Source organism: Protopterus annectens, chromosome 16.part0 (genome assembly GCF_019279795.1).
Source record: "Protopterus annectens isolate FY-2018-M chromosome 16.part0, PAN1.0, whole genome shotgun sequence".
Lineage (NCBI taxonomy): Eukaryota > Metazoa > Chordata > Ceratodontiformes > Protopteridae > Protopterus > Protopterus annectens.
The window spans coordinates 121,834,845-121,853,105 of record NC_056750.1 but is presented as its reverse complement, the minus strand read 5'-3'; the positions used below and the strand labels follow the sequence as shown (position 1 = coordinate 121,853,105).

Genomic DNA, 18,261 nt, shown 5'->3' with positions numbered 1-18,261 from the left:
GATGAAATAAAATACCCGGGGATCACCTCTGTGGCTCTATACGACGATTGGCAACCCATCTCGTGATGTAAGGGTTTATATTTCAAGCTGGTAGGCTTGTCTATAATACTAGAATGGAGAATGGTGTTACGAAAGCCTTTGCGGGAATCTGGGCAGGCTGTGTGGACCTCCTTACCCTCGTCTAATGCCTTGGTAACCATCTCAAAAGTTCGCGGTTTAGGGCATGATCTGCCCTTAACTAAACTGGGTGAGGTCCAAGGTTTGCGGAGGTTCCCAGTGTCTCTGTTAATGAGTTCCATGATGATGCGTTCCATAGCCTTGCAGACCAGACAAGTCAGGCTTGGGCAATAGTTCCTGTAGGAGTCGGGTGCTTGGCTCCACCTTTGTGGGTGGGATGTAACTTCTGCTGTTAGCGCTCTGCCAAGTACGTATAGCCTGTGAGGCTGAGTTTGAACAGTGTGTTTGGGTGAGGGTTAGTTCATTTGAACTCTTGCTTGGGCCGCCTGGGACCCGTCCAGTCCATTGAAGCGCTGTGTTTTTGGCTTTGGATAGAGCTGTTTTAACCTGTGCACTCCCAGGCGTTGATGGGGCCCTACATTCTTGTCTGAGCTAATTTTATGGGAGGAGGGCCCTTTAGGGGTGAGGGTGAAGTTTGCACTAAGCCTGTCACGCGGGAATGTTTGCAATATCAGTCAGTTTCGGTACTTGTTTGTGCCATTCTGCACTAACTCAGGCAAATCTGAGGAGTTTCCACTTCCGGTTCTTGACACTTAGCTAAAGAATGCTTTCTGGTTATCTTTGGAGTCATTGTAATTTTCTTTAGAAAGTAGCCTTGGATGATTTAATGAAGGATATTAGTTTCACGCGATACTGATCAGGGATGTCTTTTCCTTTGAGAATTGCTCACTTTTCTGTACTAGATTTCTCAACTATTTGTGCTTATTGTTTTATGAGGGTCCACCAGACTGGTTTTCCTTTTCTTGGAGGAGTGAGTCTTGGTTTCACCAGGGATGTACGATCCAGCCGTTTCCTGCAGATGCTCATAGAGTGCTGCTTCAGCAGGGACAACGGCAGGGCAGGCATCGCCTTTAGCATGGGGGCTGTGAACCTTTCCACCTCGGTCTTCGTAATGCTGAAATTTTGCTTTTGAAAAGAGTTTTTGTAGTGATTTCCTTAGAGTTGGGGGTGGGGGGCGGAATGGGGATATCAGAGTGATTAGTCTATGGTCTAACCAGCGAGGGGTTGACCTCCGGTGTGGAACACCAGTCGTCCATGTTGGTGATGACCTGGTCCAATATGTTGTTCCCTCTGGTGGGCGTGTTGACCTGCTGATCCAGGGCATTCGAGTTTATCAATTCTAGGAAGCGTTAGGCAAGGGAGTTAGTACTTGAGTAGTTCTTCCAGTTTATGTTTGGGTAATTGAAATCACCCAGTAATAAGATATTTGGTAGGACATTCATAATTCCCAGTGTCTCCAGAAATGCGGAATGGGGGTCCTGGGCCATGGTGGGTGATCTGTAGCAATCTACAATTTGGATTGCAGTTTTGCCCATTGTTAGTTGCACATGGATGATCTCTGATGCATTGTGCTGCGCCGCTAACCTGGAGGTGTGGGTATCCTTGATGATTATGGATACACCCTCGCCTTTTGTGTTTCGGCCCTGGTTCTGTGGCCGAAAGGTATGGTATGGGTTATAGCTTAGTAGTGCTGGGGTGTTCTCAGGAGCCTTGAACCAGGTTTCTGTTACTGCACAGATGTCGATGTTCTCCATACTGAGGAGTGCCTCGAGTGCGTGCATTCTGAGGTTTAGACTTCTGGCGTTGAGTAGCATTACCCTCAGTTTTTGGTTACTTGTGCTATTTATGGTGGTGGGTTTGTCTTTTGAGCCTTGCCTAAAAAAAGCACTATGGGGGCAGCAAGAGCCTTGGCCAGTATTCGAAAGCCTAAGGGTGACAGGTGCAAGCCATCTCTTGCGAAGCAACGTGGCTTGTTGAGCATGTCATCCCAGGTGGACAGATACTGGATCCCCTTTGAATGACACCAGAAACTTACCCAATTGTTGAAATTGATCAATTTTTCTTTATACTGTGGCATCATTCTTGGTGAGGGCAGGATGCTACTCAGGGTCAGGGTCATACTGGCCTGGGCTACATGATCAGAGAGCTCTTCCATGTCTCTTTTCATGTAGTCCAGGGAGGTACGTCTCAGGTCATTTACACCAACATGGACAATGACAGAATTGTATTTGTACTTGTTCTGGAGTGACCTGAGTGCTTGTGTTATGTAGCAGATCCTGGCACCTGACAGGCAGTTAACTGTAACCTTCTCCTATGTCCAGCCTAGTTAGTGGGACATCAGTATGCCTGACTATAGAGTCGCCTATTACTAGTGTGTTGGGTATGTTATTTTGCGTTAAGGGCTGTGATTGCGTGGCACACTGATTATGTGAAGTATGTATTTCATGGTTGGTGATGGGGTGTGGAAGTTGCTTGGATGTCTGCTTTGGAGGTCTCTGTTGCTTTTGCAGATTTTTATTTAGAGCCTCCAAGTATGTTTTCATGTATTCATGTGTGTTATTTGCCGGTGTTGGTTTATTAGGTCTATGTGAGACTGGTGGTGTGTTGCAAGTATTACCCTTCTCCTCTTGACTGTCAGTTCCAGTCTTGGGTTGAGAGAGCTTTGCCTCCAGTTTGGCTGTATAATTGCATCTCTCGCATATATTAATGTTTGGTGGTAGGAGGAGAGGGTTATCTGTGTACATGAGGCAGTTGTAACATTGCCTCAAAATGCCCAGATTCACCAGTTGGACTGGAGAGCACACCGGAAACTGCCCTGTGGACATGCCTGAATAGGTAGAGTAAGCTGTTTTTCTGATTGGCTGGTGGGGACGAATAGAGAGCCTTGTCCTTCTGGACAGTATAGGGGGGTCTAGTGCTAGGGTTAATTAGTGCTTGCTATGGTTTTAAGCAAGTTCTTGACTGTGAAATGAATGGTTTGAGTGCTAAAGTTGAAGGTTTGTCTAGTTCCAAGGGAAAAATTGAAGAGTACACTTTGTGGAGCCAAGAATAGTTTAACTCTAGCTAAACGGTGCTGCCCGGTGCACAAAACCGCACAAATGCGGTTTTTATAGCAGGGAAGTGAAAGAGATAGAAATTAGCCCAAAATGGCTGATAAACTACTAACTTCTGGGCTGAAACCACTCCTCCAGGGACAGGTAGGCTGCTCAAAGCTCCCCTCTCTCACAGGTGAACAGAGAAACCTCCTTCTATCCAAGTAAGATATGGGCAACACAGAAACTTGTAACTCAGCCCTGGATTCAGCAATAACCTGAAAACTGGACTATACTAGTTCAGAAAGGCGAGTAACAAGTATTTGTTTTTCAGAAAATACAGTAGATACAATCAGAACAACACTTTAAAATGCACAGAAAAGGCTATTGCACTTTAGTGTGTAGCCTACAACAGTTAAACAGAATATTTAAACACAAAAATGACTTAATTCAAGTGCAGGCAGCAAATAAGTACAAAGCAATAACAAACTTTTTAAATCACAAATTTGCTAAAAAAATGGTATTTTAGGCAGAATTAGTTAAGACAGCAAGAAAAGCAGAAAAGTGATACTTAATCACTCCAAAGTCACTCTTTTGTCTCTCTGCTGCTGTAGACTCTGCAGTACACCTGGAAGGCACTTGCTGAGCAGAATACAAGCGTAAAAACTGTGCAAATTAGGTTTTTATAGCAGGGAAGTGAAAGAGATAGAAATTAGCCCAAAATAGCCAATAAACTACTAACTTCTGGGCTGAAACCACTCCTCCAGGGACAGATAGGCTGCTCAAAGCTCCCCTCTCTCACAGGTGAACAGTGAAACTTCCTTCTATCCAAGTAAGGTATGGGCAACACAGAAACTTGTAACACAGCCCTGGATTCAGCAATAACCTGAAAACTGGACTATACTAGTTCAGAAAGGCGGGAAACAAGTATTTTCTTCAGAAAACAGAGCAGATAAAATCAAAATTAGCCCAAAATGGCCAATAAACTACTAACGTCTGGGCTGAAACCACTCCTCCAGGGACAGATAGCCTGCTCAAAGCTCCTCTCTCTCACAGGTGAACAGAGAAACTTCCTTCTATCCTGCACAGTCCTGCCACTAGGGTACAGAGAAACCTTCTCCAAAATAGATGGCCTGGATCAGTGCACAAGTTATACAAACAAAGCTAGATCCAACCGGCCTGAATCTAGTCTATGCTACAGAAAATAAGGTGTACCGATTTCAGAAGGAAACAGTTCAAGTAAGCATGCACAATAAGCCTTTAACCAGAAATTCCCAGCTCAGAAGGGCAGAATCTAGCCTCTCCTCCCACAAGAGTGCAGACCACAAACCTTCTTAATGTAAAATAACTGGCCTGAAGCCCAAGTGCTTAACCCAGAACTAATACACTTTTAGAATAACAGACACTGAGGCTTCAATCAGCAGTTCCCAACTCAGAAGGATGTACGCTACCTGTCCTGCCACAACAGTGCAGACCACAAACCTTCTTAATGTAAAACAACTGGTTTGAAGCCCAAGTGCTTAAACCAAGGGCCTTAGAATAACAGTTACAATTTAATCAGGCTACTAACAAGCAGTAATAAAAGCAGCAGAAAAATTCAATTGAGTATTTTTAAGAAGAGGCAAAAGCAAAATAAGGTAATAAAGTAGGAAGAAACACAAATACAGTAAGGCAGATGAAAAGGATTTTTTTTTTGAGATGGAGGAAACAGAGCAGATTAAGATACTATAGGGGAATGTCCTTCCCAAGTGCTCTCTGTACACCGCAGAGGAGATGGGACTGGTAGGAGTATCCAAAATCAAAATATGATCTCACTGTACTCAGTTGAGTGAGCAAATGAGATGGGTCCAGGAGGACTTTGCAAAAAGAAATTTACAGCAGGGGTGGGCAATTCCAAAGCCACCACTAACTGCAGAGAGACAGACACAATATTTACTGGATCAAAGACACACAATATTTACTGACTCAAATCTTAAATGAGTGCAGAGAAAGATATACTTAAATCAGCTTGTGTCCAGTTGATATATGCAGACAAGTCTCAGTAGCCAGCAACTCAATTTAAAATGATTACTAGAAATGTAACCAGCACAGATTTTAATGCTAGCAGAAACCCCCAAGCTAACATTAACAAAGGAATTTCAAAGCAGTCTAACAACTTTCAGTGAGCCCAGATGACTACACTTTTTCACACTTCAGGCAACTTAACTGCAGAGAGACAGAGACACAATATTTACTGAATCAAAGACACACAATATTTCCTGACTCAATTCTTAAATAAGTGCAGAGAAAGATATACTTAAATCAGCTTGTGTCCAGTTTATATATGCAGACAAGTCTCAGTAGCCAGCAACTCAATTTCACAAAATATAATTTATGTTTGAAGACTAAATAGCAAGATGAAATTCTCTTGATGACATGAATAATTTCAAGTAAGATGAAGGTCAGTATTTTTACATCCCCTTTATTAACTGGGACTACTGTAATGTACCATAGTAATAAGTACCTCTCATTTCTATACCTCTCAACCTCTCAGTGCAAGAAACCCATGCAAAGCCTAAAATAATGGGGGGGGGGGGGCAAAGGCTGAACAATAGGGACAGGTTTTAAATATTGCTCATAAACTTTGAAAGTTCATAGGTTCATAGGTTGGTACTAGGCTATCGGCCCTAGGGCCTATACAAGCCTAGCCATAACAATTCCCTGGCTACTTCTTCCCAGAATATGATAGACTAACAAGTTTTGTGTTAGCATGCACTTTCTGAAGGATGTAAAGTCTGAAACTTTCATTATTTACTGACTTTAATCCTCAGTTATTTGGCAAAGAAACCTTGCAATTTATGAAGAAACGATCAAAATTATGAGGCAACAATCTGGACATTCTGCAAAAATCTGGACAGTTGAGAGGTATGCGGCTAGTTCCAAACCTCAGTGGAAACACAAAGATAAAGCCTTACTCTTTGACGATAAGAGGATAGAAACAATACAAAGTGAAAGTTTTCTAGTGAATATCCAGAGACTGTAGAAGGCAACAGTAAGTTCTCAGTGATGTCATCTTTCAAATGACATAAGAAAGAACTGAGCAAAGTATTGCATCATCATCAGAAGGAAAAAAGCCAATACAAGGAAAATTACACGATAATAGAAAAAAGACAGTCTCAGTATAATACCCTAGCTTGATAACTTTGTAAATCTGTGAGAAATGACAGAGTTGCAGTTGTGGGTTAATTGAACTTGAAGGCGAGCAAATCAACAAACTTTAATTGCTGTCCAAATTTTTTTGTGTGTTTGCGTTACAGCAAAGCAGGTAGTGAACCCCAGAAGATGAAAGGCCTTGTGGCAGTAGCACAATTTAATTGTTAAACTGTCTTGTTAATGATATTATCAGTGTGTCTTGTGATGTCAAGTAAGGAGATCTATGCTTATTCCCATATGTCTCTCCTTAGGCCCAGTTTCATCAGGCAGAGTTGAGAGACGTTACCTCTGTCTGCTTCACAAATGCAAGTGAATTAAGAAATGTTTGTGGAGTTCTGAAATGTATGATACTGGACTTCAGGGTGTTCATGAGATGAGCAATTCATCATTTTGGCTCTAATCATGTAACATTGCAAACTGTATTGCAGTTTCTGCTGTAGGAAGGGTGGAGCCATACTGGATTGAAAGAGAAGAAGGTTATCAGTGTACAAGAATGTGTTATGTTGAGAGAGATCATTGTACAAGTCAATACTGAAAAGTGAGAACTGCAGCCACCTTGACTTGAATGCATTAACTTCTTCCAATGATCCAGTGTGATCTGGCAAACATTGCCTCGGGTTCTAAATGCCAGTGCAAAAGGCATCTGGAGTAACATGAAATATGCACTTGCATTTCATATCTGTTACTAAGGTCCAGGTTAACAGCATATTGCAGATAATGGAGTGACAGCGACCGCAGGAAGCAGTGATATCTTAAAGAGAAATTGTAAAAAACTGGGGCTAACTATAAAGTGTGTGTGTGTGTGTGTGTGTGTGTGTGTGTGTGTGTGTGTGTGTGTGTGTGTGTGTGTGTGTGTGTGTGTGTGTGTGTGTGTGTGTGTGTATGTGTGTGTTGGGGAGAGCAGAACCCAATTTCAGCTTCATTAAATTGCTCCCTTGAATCTCTACATCCTCCCTCAATTGTTATTAGAGACTATTTAACTCAGAAAGTATCAATTTTATGTAAGGAAACTACAGTTTTGTTTTCTTCTTTTCCCCACATTACACAAGAAAAATACTCAGGAAAAGTGATGTAACTGTTTTTATTGTAATATTAAGATAATTCTTATCAGTGTTGTCAATGGGAACTGTGGATGAGTCATGCTCCCTATAGCAGCTGCATATTTTGGTTGTATGCTACATCTTAAGACATAATACACCTCCAACAGAGAAAACATATTGTACTGCCTTCCTGCTGATCCCCAAATAATATTAAGTGCATGTGGTTTGTACCTTAATCCATAAGTGACTTCTTGTCCAAAAGTTGATCTGGGGACATCATGGAATTTAAATGATCTACAAACTGATTACACTTAGTACTCTCTAGCACTTCAACCATGAACCGTTAGTCAATCCAGGTCCTTAGTGATTAGACTGGAAGATACTTTACCTCGATCGTCCCAACCCAGCCATGCCACATTTAACCAGATCCAATTTTAGCAGCTCACATTTTGTCAAGTTTTTGTTTTTGTTAAAGAACCCATTTTTATTACGTTCTCTTTTAGAAGTTCTCTGAAGGAGATGTCACTGCTTGCAGGCAGGAAAGCTGTAGAATGACAGAGCAGCTACAATGATCAGTTTCTCTGAAATGACCTCAACGTTGGTATATGTAAGCAGTGAATGTGTGGGGCTATATAGGGAAGCTCACGCCTTATGGGCTTGTCAACCTTAAATGTTTACAGAGATCTTGGAAATGCCTGTAAATAATGGAGAGGGATAACAGAAGAACTTATTTTCGTGGCATACCAAGAGATAGCGCATTTCAGAATAGTATCGATCTAGTCATCACACCAGCTAAGAAATGTTCTCCTTCACCTTATTCTCGGATTGCTAATAATAAAATAGCTTAGTATCTCAAACTCTTATTCCAGTACTCCATGCTTGATTCAGTTCGAAATTAGAGTTTTACTTCAAGGCTGAATCTAATAAAACCACTGCATAATGTTCAGCTTCCACAAATAAGAAGTGGCAATTACATGATTAATTAATAAATAAAAATACAAAAAAGTACTAAATGCACCATAAACAATAATCAGTCTTTACATCAGTTGATAATCATGCCTAAATTTATCAGACTAGAAACTAAACCATTTTTAATTATTTATATGATGTCCATTTTTCAGAGATGGTATTTCACCTAGTTAATGGAAAGAAGTGTTACCATAAAATCTGCAAAGTTAATATGAAAATTAACTTAAACTTTTAGATCTGTTGATTTTCTCTGAACATGGTTATAGCATAAGAGATAGCTAGGCATGATTCTCAGTATGGTTATGGCAAAGCCCTTGCAGCTGACACTGTATACTTTTGTTACTATCATGTTGTTATATTTAAAAAATATATTTTTTTTTACATTATCAGGTATGTTTGAAAATGTTTGACATTATTAGTTATGCCCCTTTACTGAACATGTCCTCTTGGTTCATGTTTTCTTAGGTAAAATATTTGTACAGTTCCTGCCAAATTAGAAGGCCATTTGTAGTGTAGGGGAAGACTGAAGTCCAAGCCACCTAGTTTAGTTAAACAAAAGCGTGAGCTAATCATACCTCTCAACTGTTCAGATTTTCAGAGAATGCCCAGATTTTGGCCTCATAATTTTGGTTCGTTTTTTATAAAATTGTGGCTTTCTGGCAAATTATTGGTCTATCGTTAAAGAGTGAAGTTAGAAAATAATGACACACATTTGAGTTTCAGACTTCATATGCTTCAAAAAATTCATGCTAATGCAAAACCCGTTATTCTATCCACTTTCTAAGTTTGTAAGATCAATATTGTCTCTATTTTTGGGTCTTTGTCCCACTTTTATTTATGGCTTTGTCCAGATTTCTTGCTCTAAGCAGTTGAGAGGTATGGTGCTAATGTGTGTTTCTTGACCCTTTGCTTTTTTATTAGCTTTGTATATAGGATATATATACACAGCTTTGTTTCGCAAACAGGTGAGATAGCTCTTTTTTGCAATGTCAGTTGTGCTTTGTGTTTAGACTAAACTGAAGCAATTTAAGAATGGTGATTTTTGAGACTATGACTTCATGCATGCCACATTTAAAATTGTTTGTAGTTCTGCAGTGGTCAAACCTGGAAAATAAACTCTCATGCTGCCAACATCAGGTTAAGCAGTGTTGATTGAGTTGGCTTTACTGACAGGATCAAAATACTTATTACCATTGTAAAACAGTGATGTAAACATCTCTGATTAGGGCTTCAGAGTAACAAAAACATAAATTAGGTGCTTATAAACGTATACAATATTGCAACAAAACACATGCAAAATAGATGGTCCTATGAAGTTTATGTATTCTTGTACTGTTTTAAGCTGAGTATTTTGCATAACTATATTTGCTTGCCTAAATGATAAATTTGACTTTGCCAGTCCTAAGGAGGTAAAGTTAATTTTCATATAATCTGGAGGGAGCACTTGTACACTATAACACAATGTCTGACTTGATTAAGCTACTTTTTTGAACTCATTTCCTTTGAATTTAGATTCAAGTTCTCCATTCAGCTTTCCTCTTTAGGTCTGTCCCACGTCATACTCTCCTGCATAGCTAGCTCTCCAGCATAAGACAAGCTGTACAATGGAAACATGATCTTTCATCATTGCTAACCAAGCCCTGTTGGAGTCCATTAAGGCTCAGTTGTAAATAAATTACTTTGTAATAATGCTATAAATAATCTCCATACTACTTCCAAACATTCCATATTGTCAATGCACAAATGACTCTGCCCTCATGTGCTCAGCCCCAAACCTTCAAATACTACAGGAAATCATACAGGCATCTTTCCTCCACTGAAACATGGCTAAGAAACTTCCAGTTACTCCTAAATGCAAAAGAAAATCAAATGTATAGGATGATAGGAAGCTACTAGGCTAATGGCCCTAGGGCCCTTACAAGCCTAGCCAAGTTCTTACCATTATTTTCACGATCAGCACATATTGTCCCTATCCAAGATGGACACAAGTGGAACCCCCAGGGGTGAATTTACGGTCACCCATCCAATCGTCCACATTGCATTTGAAGAGGGCCAATGAGATACTCTGTTTGAAATGAATTGGGAGGCTGTTCCCCGGGTGTGGTAACCTCTGAGAGACAATTCTGTCCTTCCAGCAGGTTTTATTAATGTCACATACCAGGTTAATGTCTTTTGAGTGAGTAACATGTATACCATTTGACGTTTGGTTATGCAGCATTTCCAATAATGCAGGGTCAGAGATTGCCTTATATGCGGCAGAGATCACCTCTGAGTAGTTTGTATGAAACAGACTAAAGTGACAGTGATTTCAGATTATCCCCATAAGACAGATGGTGAGGACCTTGAATTTTCCTTGTGAGGAACCTTTGTGGTCTCTCCAGCTGCTGCAGGTGCTTAGCAAGGTACATACCAAAAGGGGCATGTACTCAATTATTGGCCTGATGACGGAAGAGAATAGAAAGGTTATAACTTCTTTTTTTAGGGAGGCAATGCCCTTACTTATGAGATGAGCAATATAAAATGCCCTTCTTACCACTATGGAGACATGGTACTCACTACTGAGTGCATGCTTAAGGTGTTGCTATTGATGTGGTAGTTAGCAGGAACATTGCTTTTACCGAAAGGAATGATAATATATATTTTTTGCATTGAGTTTAAGGTCATGACTTTGGCACCAATCATTTGTTTGTGTAAGACTCTCTTTTAGGATATTGACATAATTTGGAAATTCTATGACCACTCCCAGTTTACAGTCATCAGCAAACTTTTTCAGCCACAGACCTTTAGTTTTTGCTTGTACTTTGGAGAAATAGATTCCAAACAGTAAAAATCACAGGACTTATCCCTATGGAGCATTACTGTTTACAGGTCTGCTGTTGGTGGGAGATTCCTCTATTTTGACTATATGAGTTCTGCACTACTGGTTACAGGTTTGCTGTTGGTGGTGGATGCCTCTATTTTGACTATATGAGTTCTATCAGTAAGCCATTTAGTGAACCATATAATGGCTGATGTATAGTTGGGTGAGTTTGTCAAAGATGCCTGAATGGAGGATAGTGTCAAATGCCTTGGCTAAGTCTAGGTAGGCTGTATGCACAGATTTCCCCTTGTCTACGGCCTTGTTGACTGTCTCAAAGAAGCCCACCAGGTTTAACAGGCATACTCTCCATTTGACAAATCCAAACTGAGTAGGGTCAAGTGTTTGGAGATTACCTATATCTTTGTTGATAAGGTCCATGATGATTCGCTCCATGGCCTTGCAGATAAGGCTAGTCAAGCTAATACATCTATAGTTCTGGGGGTCAGTGGAGGCACCACCTTTGTTGCAAGGGAATAATGGTGGCTGTTTTCCATTCAGCTGGTATGAAGCCAGTGCTTTGACTATGATTGAAAAGAGTACCCAATGATGTTGCTAATTCATGTTGGAGTCCATGTAGGATGCAGCCTGGGATGTTATCACGTCCCATAGATGCTGTCTTAATGCCCTTAGAGAGGGCATTTATGACCTGCTATTTAGAGATACAAGGTAGGGGACAGGTGGTGGGGATGTCATGGGGTACATGTGGCAGGGACAGGGGAGTGAAGTTTTCACATAATCTGTCAGCCAACAGGTTAGCTATGTCAATAGGTTCAATATATGTGGTATATGTGTTATCATTAACTACCAGTTCTGCACAAATCTGGGCCTTTCCTTTTAGGTTACGGATGTAACTATAGAATGCCTTGTGGTTGTCCTTTGTTGAGAAAACTAATTTGTCCTCATAGTTTGCTTTAGAGGACTTCACAAGAAGTCTCATTTGCTTATTTAAGCTGAGGAGGGAGTGTTTCCAGTTTAGGAGGGCTCATTCCCACTTACTCTTAGACAGCAATTTCTTCCCCTTATTGTAAAGCCTCTTAATGGCAGCTGTCCACCAGGCAGAATTGCTCTTCCTTGAGGAGCTTGTTTTGGTCCTATCAGGTACGGCTTACTCAATACAGTCATACAGGTGTTTGTATAAAGCATTGAGGTAGAGCTCGGCATAGTTGCCAATTCCATCTGAGGGAAAAGGTACAGTGAAGCTAGTTATACCATCCTGTAAGAGGTTATAATCTACTTTAGAGAAGTTTGTTAGTTTAGTTGCTGCTGGTAGGTGTGATAGTTACTTCGAATGAGACCAATCTGTGGTCAGATTTCACCAGGGGGGACCTCATAGGGGGGATGCTACAGTGGTTTCTCATATTGGTGAACACCAGATCCAGGATGTTGGCACCCCTTGTGGGGGTGTCAACCAGCTTGTCCAGGGCACTGGAGTTAACAAAGTCGAGAAACCTATGAGCAGCATGAGTAATTTACCCATTTAATGGAAAAATAGTTAAAGTTGCCCAAAACCATGGTGTTTTGATATGTCTTGATAGACTCAAGTAGATCCATATAGGCAGAGTGGGTGTCCTGATTCATGGAGGGGGTTCTGTAAGCTGGCAATAACATGATTAGGTATCCTAGCAACAGTTAATTGCACCTAAAGTGTCTCCAGTGAGTCATACTGTTTAACCAATCTGGAGGTGTATGTATCTTTAATGAATATTGATACACCGCCTCCTTTAGTTTTCACACCTTCAGTTTGAGGTCTGAACGTGTGGAAGGAGGTGTAACCCAGTATGGATGGGGTGCTGTCCAAAGCCTTGAACAAGGTCTCTGTGACTGCACAAATGTCTGCGTCTTCTAACATGAGGACAGCTTCCCTTGAGTGCAGTTTCATGTTGAGACTCCTAGCATTTAGCAACATAACCTTGAGGTTGTTTTTAGATGGAGTTTTTACATTGGGAATTTTGAGACACTGCCTAAAACAGGCACTAGGGGGGTAGTAAGATCCTTAGCCAGTAGCAGAAATCTCAGAGATGACAGATGAAAACAATCTCTGGCAAAGCATCGATGTCTGTTGATCATGTCGTCCCAGGCTGACAGATAGTGGATCCCCTTAGAATGACACCAGAAGCTAAGCCCAATTATTGAAATTAATCATTTTCTTTTTCTATTGATGCATCCACTTAGGTGAAGGTAAAATGATGCTTAAGGCTAGTGACATACCTGCCTGAGACACATAGTCCGAGAGCTCAGTAATGTCTCTCTTCATATAGTCCAGAGAGGTACATCTCAAGATGTTCACACCACCCTGGACTATGACTGAGACATAACAACACCTGTTGTTGAAAGACTTGAGTGCATGTGTGATATGGCGTATCCTGGCACCTGACAGATAGCTGACTGTGACCTTTTCCTTATCCAGCCTGGTGAGAAGGACATCAGTGTGTCTCATTATGGAATCAGCTATGACTAATCTGTTTGATTTTGTGTTTTACCTTAAGGGTTTGACCGATGAGGCACTAGTGCGTGAGCTATTATATGTAATGTGTTTTGCAGAGGAAGTATGATGTGTAGTGTTATGTGTTTATGTTAGTTTTACCAAAGCAATACTCTGACTACATATACTCTTTCACATTACCTTAAAAAACAAAATATCTATTGAAATTATACCACATACTAAATTAGTCGGAGTTATTATACATGAAGGCCTAAGGTATGATCAACACATGCAACAGGTCATAAAGAGGATCCATCAAAAGCTGTGTTCTTATAATAGTGCCAAAACCTACCTGACTATCCAGAAAAACAATGTACCCTCTTTCACCACATTTGTATACGTCACCAGTTCTCACTAATCTTCTTACCACCCAGAAAATGAAATTAGAAATTAAGTTAGTTTGCAACAATAAAACAGCAACATTTGATGCAAACCATTAATTCAGGGCACACTGCACTGCCTGGCTTTAAACCAACTAAGCTACATTACCTAGTTTATACCCAACTACTCACTATCCATTATCTCATCTATAAACCTTGAAGAATACTACTCACTAATGTCCATCCTGCATCACTACGCTCTTGTCTGAGACTTACGTTCTAATAATAAATTGTTACTCATTACTAGCAGATCTAACATAAATGCAGGTTAATGTCCATACTTCAGTTGTGTTATCAAACAGTGTGATACCATCTCACTAACCCTGAGACAGATTAGTTGACTGAAATGTCTCAAACAGAAGCTCAAACAGCACTTGAATGCTTCCAGATTGTGGTCATAGTCCATAATGGCAAAATATAACCCTCACCAGATCTTTTTGTCTACATCAAAAGCAACATGTAACATAGGAATATTCAGCACCATCTTAACTAACTAAACTCCCTCTCTCCTTTCCGTAATTAACATCACCTCACATTTTTGTTTTTTCTGGGAGTTTGAGTAAGTAAGCTTTTGATGTTATGGTGTTGACAAATTAGGATTCGATAATGTGGTATGTTGATATAATGATGTAAATCCCAATAACACACATTACCAAAAAGTAGTATATCAAAAAAGGAAATCAATTTCCTTTACCGATGTACTAACCATAACGCTATGAAGCATTCAGCTCAATAACACATTCAGCTCCATTTTGTCTGAATATCGGTAGTATTAAGGAAATGTTTTGTTTTAAGTTAAGGTACACAGTTACGGTTAGGGTTAGTGCTAGCATGCATTACTAAGGTTGGCACAGGAGCTTCACATATGTGATTCTCACAAATGAGTAAACAGTCATCTGAGCAGTCACTTTTTTATGCTCCCACACAAACCATTGACTTCTCAATCATTTTAATGACAACCTTATATATGGATAAATAGATAGACAGATAGATACATAGATAGATAAAATGTCATCTCTTCTCTTAATACACAGTGGAGGCAGAGATATGTTAAGACAGATTTATTTAAGGGACGAAATGAAAATAGTCTTCTTGCCTTTGCACACTTAATTTCAAAAGTATTTAAAATATTTACAGATATTCAGAGTTTTCAGCCTGATAGATAACACCATTAGTTGTGGTTTTACATAAGCTTAGTCCTACATAGTCCTTCTAGAAAACAAACAAACTCTGGGTTACAGCTTGGCTTGGCCTAGTTCCAGCTCTGCATAAAGTTCACTTGATCTTCCTACAGGCCAAATTCATCACAGGCCCTAAATAGGCCATCCATGCCAGGAATTACAAATCTTCAGGTAGAGTCACTGCTCTAACATACGACGATCATTCCACTTGTATGTTAATCTTAGTATGTGAACCAACTTCTTTCTTCACTTTTTCATGACAGACAGGCGATCGCTATCTTATTATCCTATCTAATACAACCAATTACTTAATGACTGTGAGAATTTAACATTGGTATTTATAGCAGACGCTAATCAAAGCCATATTGCTGATGGGGTACCGACCTTCTTCATGGTTCCATGGCAGTTCTTTAACCACTTCATCATGTAATGAGCCAATCACAAGAAAGGTGATGATTTTACTTTTGTCATTTTCTGTTTTCTGCGGAGGACGAACCAGCATTCACTGTGATTGGATTCATATTGATTTTCTGAAGGCAATTTTCCTGAATGTAAATACAGTGAAGTAAGATTTTGACAATTGCATTCAATGGACATCCTAAAGAAAGTATTTTTGCAGGGAGGCAAACTTCCCTTCATTCCCCAGGTGAGGCGTTATGTCCCACACACCCCCAAACTTATGCACACACACACACAATATATATATATATATATATATATATATATATATATATATATATATATATATATATATATGTATAGGTCTACTTTAGATGCTCGAATTTTCAGAACATCCAACGTCATATGGTCGAACACCAAATGATTGATGTTCTGAAACATTGACCTGTCTGAATGGAGATTGTGGTACAGTGCAGAACAGGAAATTTACCATTTTCTTTGCTGTAGTGTGGTCTTAGAGTTGGTATATTAAGTAACAGGGGGTGTGGGGGATTCAGGGGGGATTGCCCCCCTGCAAAAACATAAAAGAAAACTGTTTATCTTTTTAGATTTTCTTTTACTTTGATGCTTGATATTTCAGAACTTCGATCATCTGGTCTTTGACCATATGATATTCAATGTTCTGAAACTTCAATCATCTTGATTAGACCCATATATAGATATATGTATGTATGTATATATCTCTATCTCTATCTATATATATATATATATATATATATATATATATATATATATTATAGATTAACTTTATAATCTCGAAATACTGAAATATCGAATTTCAGTATTTTGAGACCATAAAGTCGAATTGTCATAATAGCAAAACTGCATAACCGCGAATACGGAAATGTCGAATTTGCGGTTATGGGTTTCTGGTATGTGGAATGTACTGTGTGCATGGTGTACGGTTTAGTTTGTGGATTTAGGTGGAATTTAAGGGAAGTAACTAATTTGTAAGGGTTTTCGGTAGGTGCTTGAGTGTATGTGAGTGTGTTTGGAAGTTGTACGTGTTGGTTAGGGTAGGCAGGTAAAAGTATAAGTGTTTAAGTTTTGAAAGTTTTGTTGTTTGTATATATGTGATGTGTGTGTGCGTGGGGACTGTATAATTTCTGGTTGTGAGTTTACAGTCTGCGGGGGTGTGGGGGGTGCAGGGTGGCTTGCCCCCTGCTTATTTATAGTGTAGGTTTGTTAATTTATGTTTTTGTGTTTGTGTGTGTTTTATTTGTTTTTTTGTAGTGTGGGTAGGCTCGTGTATGTGTGATGTGTTGTATGGTGTGTTTAACTTTGCGATATGTACTTTTGCGGTTTTGGGGTTTCGGCATTTTGCAGATTCAGCTGTATAGTTTCGAAATACTGAAATTCAGTATTTCAATATTTCGAGATTATAAAGGGAATCGATACACACACACACACACACACACACACACACACACACACACACACACACACACACATATATATATATATATATATATATGTATATTATATATACACACACACAATGGAGAAAAAGGTAAACACCACTCTCGCAAAATGCAGTTTTGGCAAACTTACTTCAATGTATTTACATTCGCCAAAACTACCTTCAGTAACCTGATGTGTTCTCAAGTTTTTTAACCACTGAGCTTTGTAATGTTTGACTAGCAATTACTGGATAGAGTATAAGTGATGTATAACATTTACAACTGAAAATATGTCAATATGGTTTGTTTTCATTTATATAAATGTATGATTGCCTATGTCATTTGTGATAATTCAATAAATGGGTTTCTTGTTTAAAAAAATGATTTTTTCCCACTGCACCATACTTTAATTTAATCAATGCTGTGCTCCTTGCATCATGGGGAAAGATAAACGCCCCCACTCATCAATTTCACAGACCTCATTTTATGATTTCACATCTTGACCCAGTACATATTACAAGCATTTTGTTGTCACGTTGCTTGCCAGACAATGCTTTTTACCTTCATTTCTGTAATAAATCAAATTTTCAATTTCTCTATCATTAATTCACTGCACTTCGTTAATATTACAAAAATCTTAATCTATGCATAAAGGTAAATATGTTCATAGGTTGGTACTAAGATATCAGCCCTAGGGCCTATACAAGCCTAGCCATAACAATTCCCTGGCTATATATTCCCACACTATTTACTTCCTTGGACCCCTGTCTAGCAAGGCGACTGACAAGATCCCCGTGGTGAATTTCCTTTCTCCCATCCAATTGTCAAGGTTCCTTTTGAAGAGGGCCAAAGAGGCACTCTGCTTAACATGTATGGGCAGTCTATTCCAGAGTCTGGGGAGTCTCTGGGTCAGGAACCTATCCCTCCAGCATGTTTTGTTTATTGTGATGACAAGGTTTAGATCCCTGGAGCATGTGGCTCTGAGGGATTGGAATTTCTTTAAGTGTAGCATGTCCAACAGCTCTGGGTTTGGCATGGCCTTGTATGTTAAGCAGAGATCGCCTCTGAGTAGACGATATGCGGCAGAGTATAGCTGGTTCCTTTGATATTCTTTAAGGTTCCTTTAATCCTTATTTTAATTTTGCACCATATTTAATCTTTACTAACATTAACAAGAATGTGTATTCCCTGTAAAGAAATTAATATTTATTACACAATTTCCTTGTAAAGTGTCTAAATGTGGCTTGT

The 18,261-nt window shown here is 39.5% G+C and overlaps 1 gene segment (V, D, J or C); it reads left to right on the top strand.

Annotated features, from left to right (window-relative positions):
- LOC122790527 overlaps positions 1 to 16,216 on the top strand; it is a 121,541-nt gene extending 105,325 nt beyond the window's left edge. The window contains 1 exon segment of the V gene segment in view: positions 16,194 to 16,216. Within this exon segment, the coding sequence occupies positions 16,194 to 16,216 (23 nt within the window).
- The last annotated feature ends 2,045 nt before the right edge of the window (positions 16,217 to 18,261 follow it).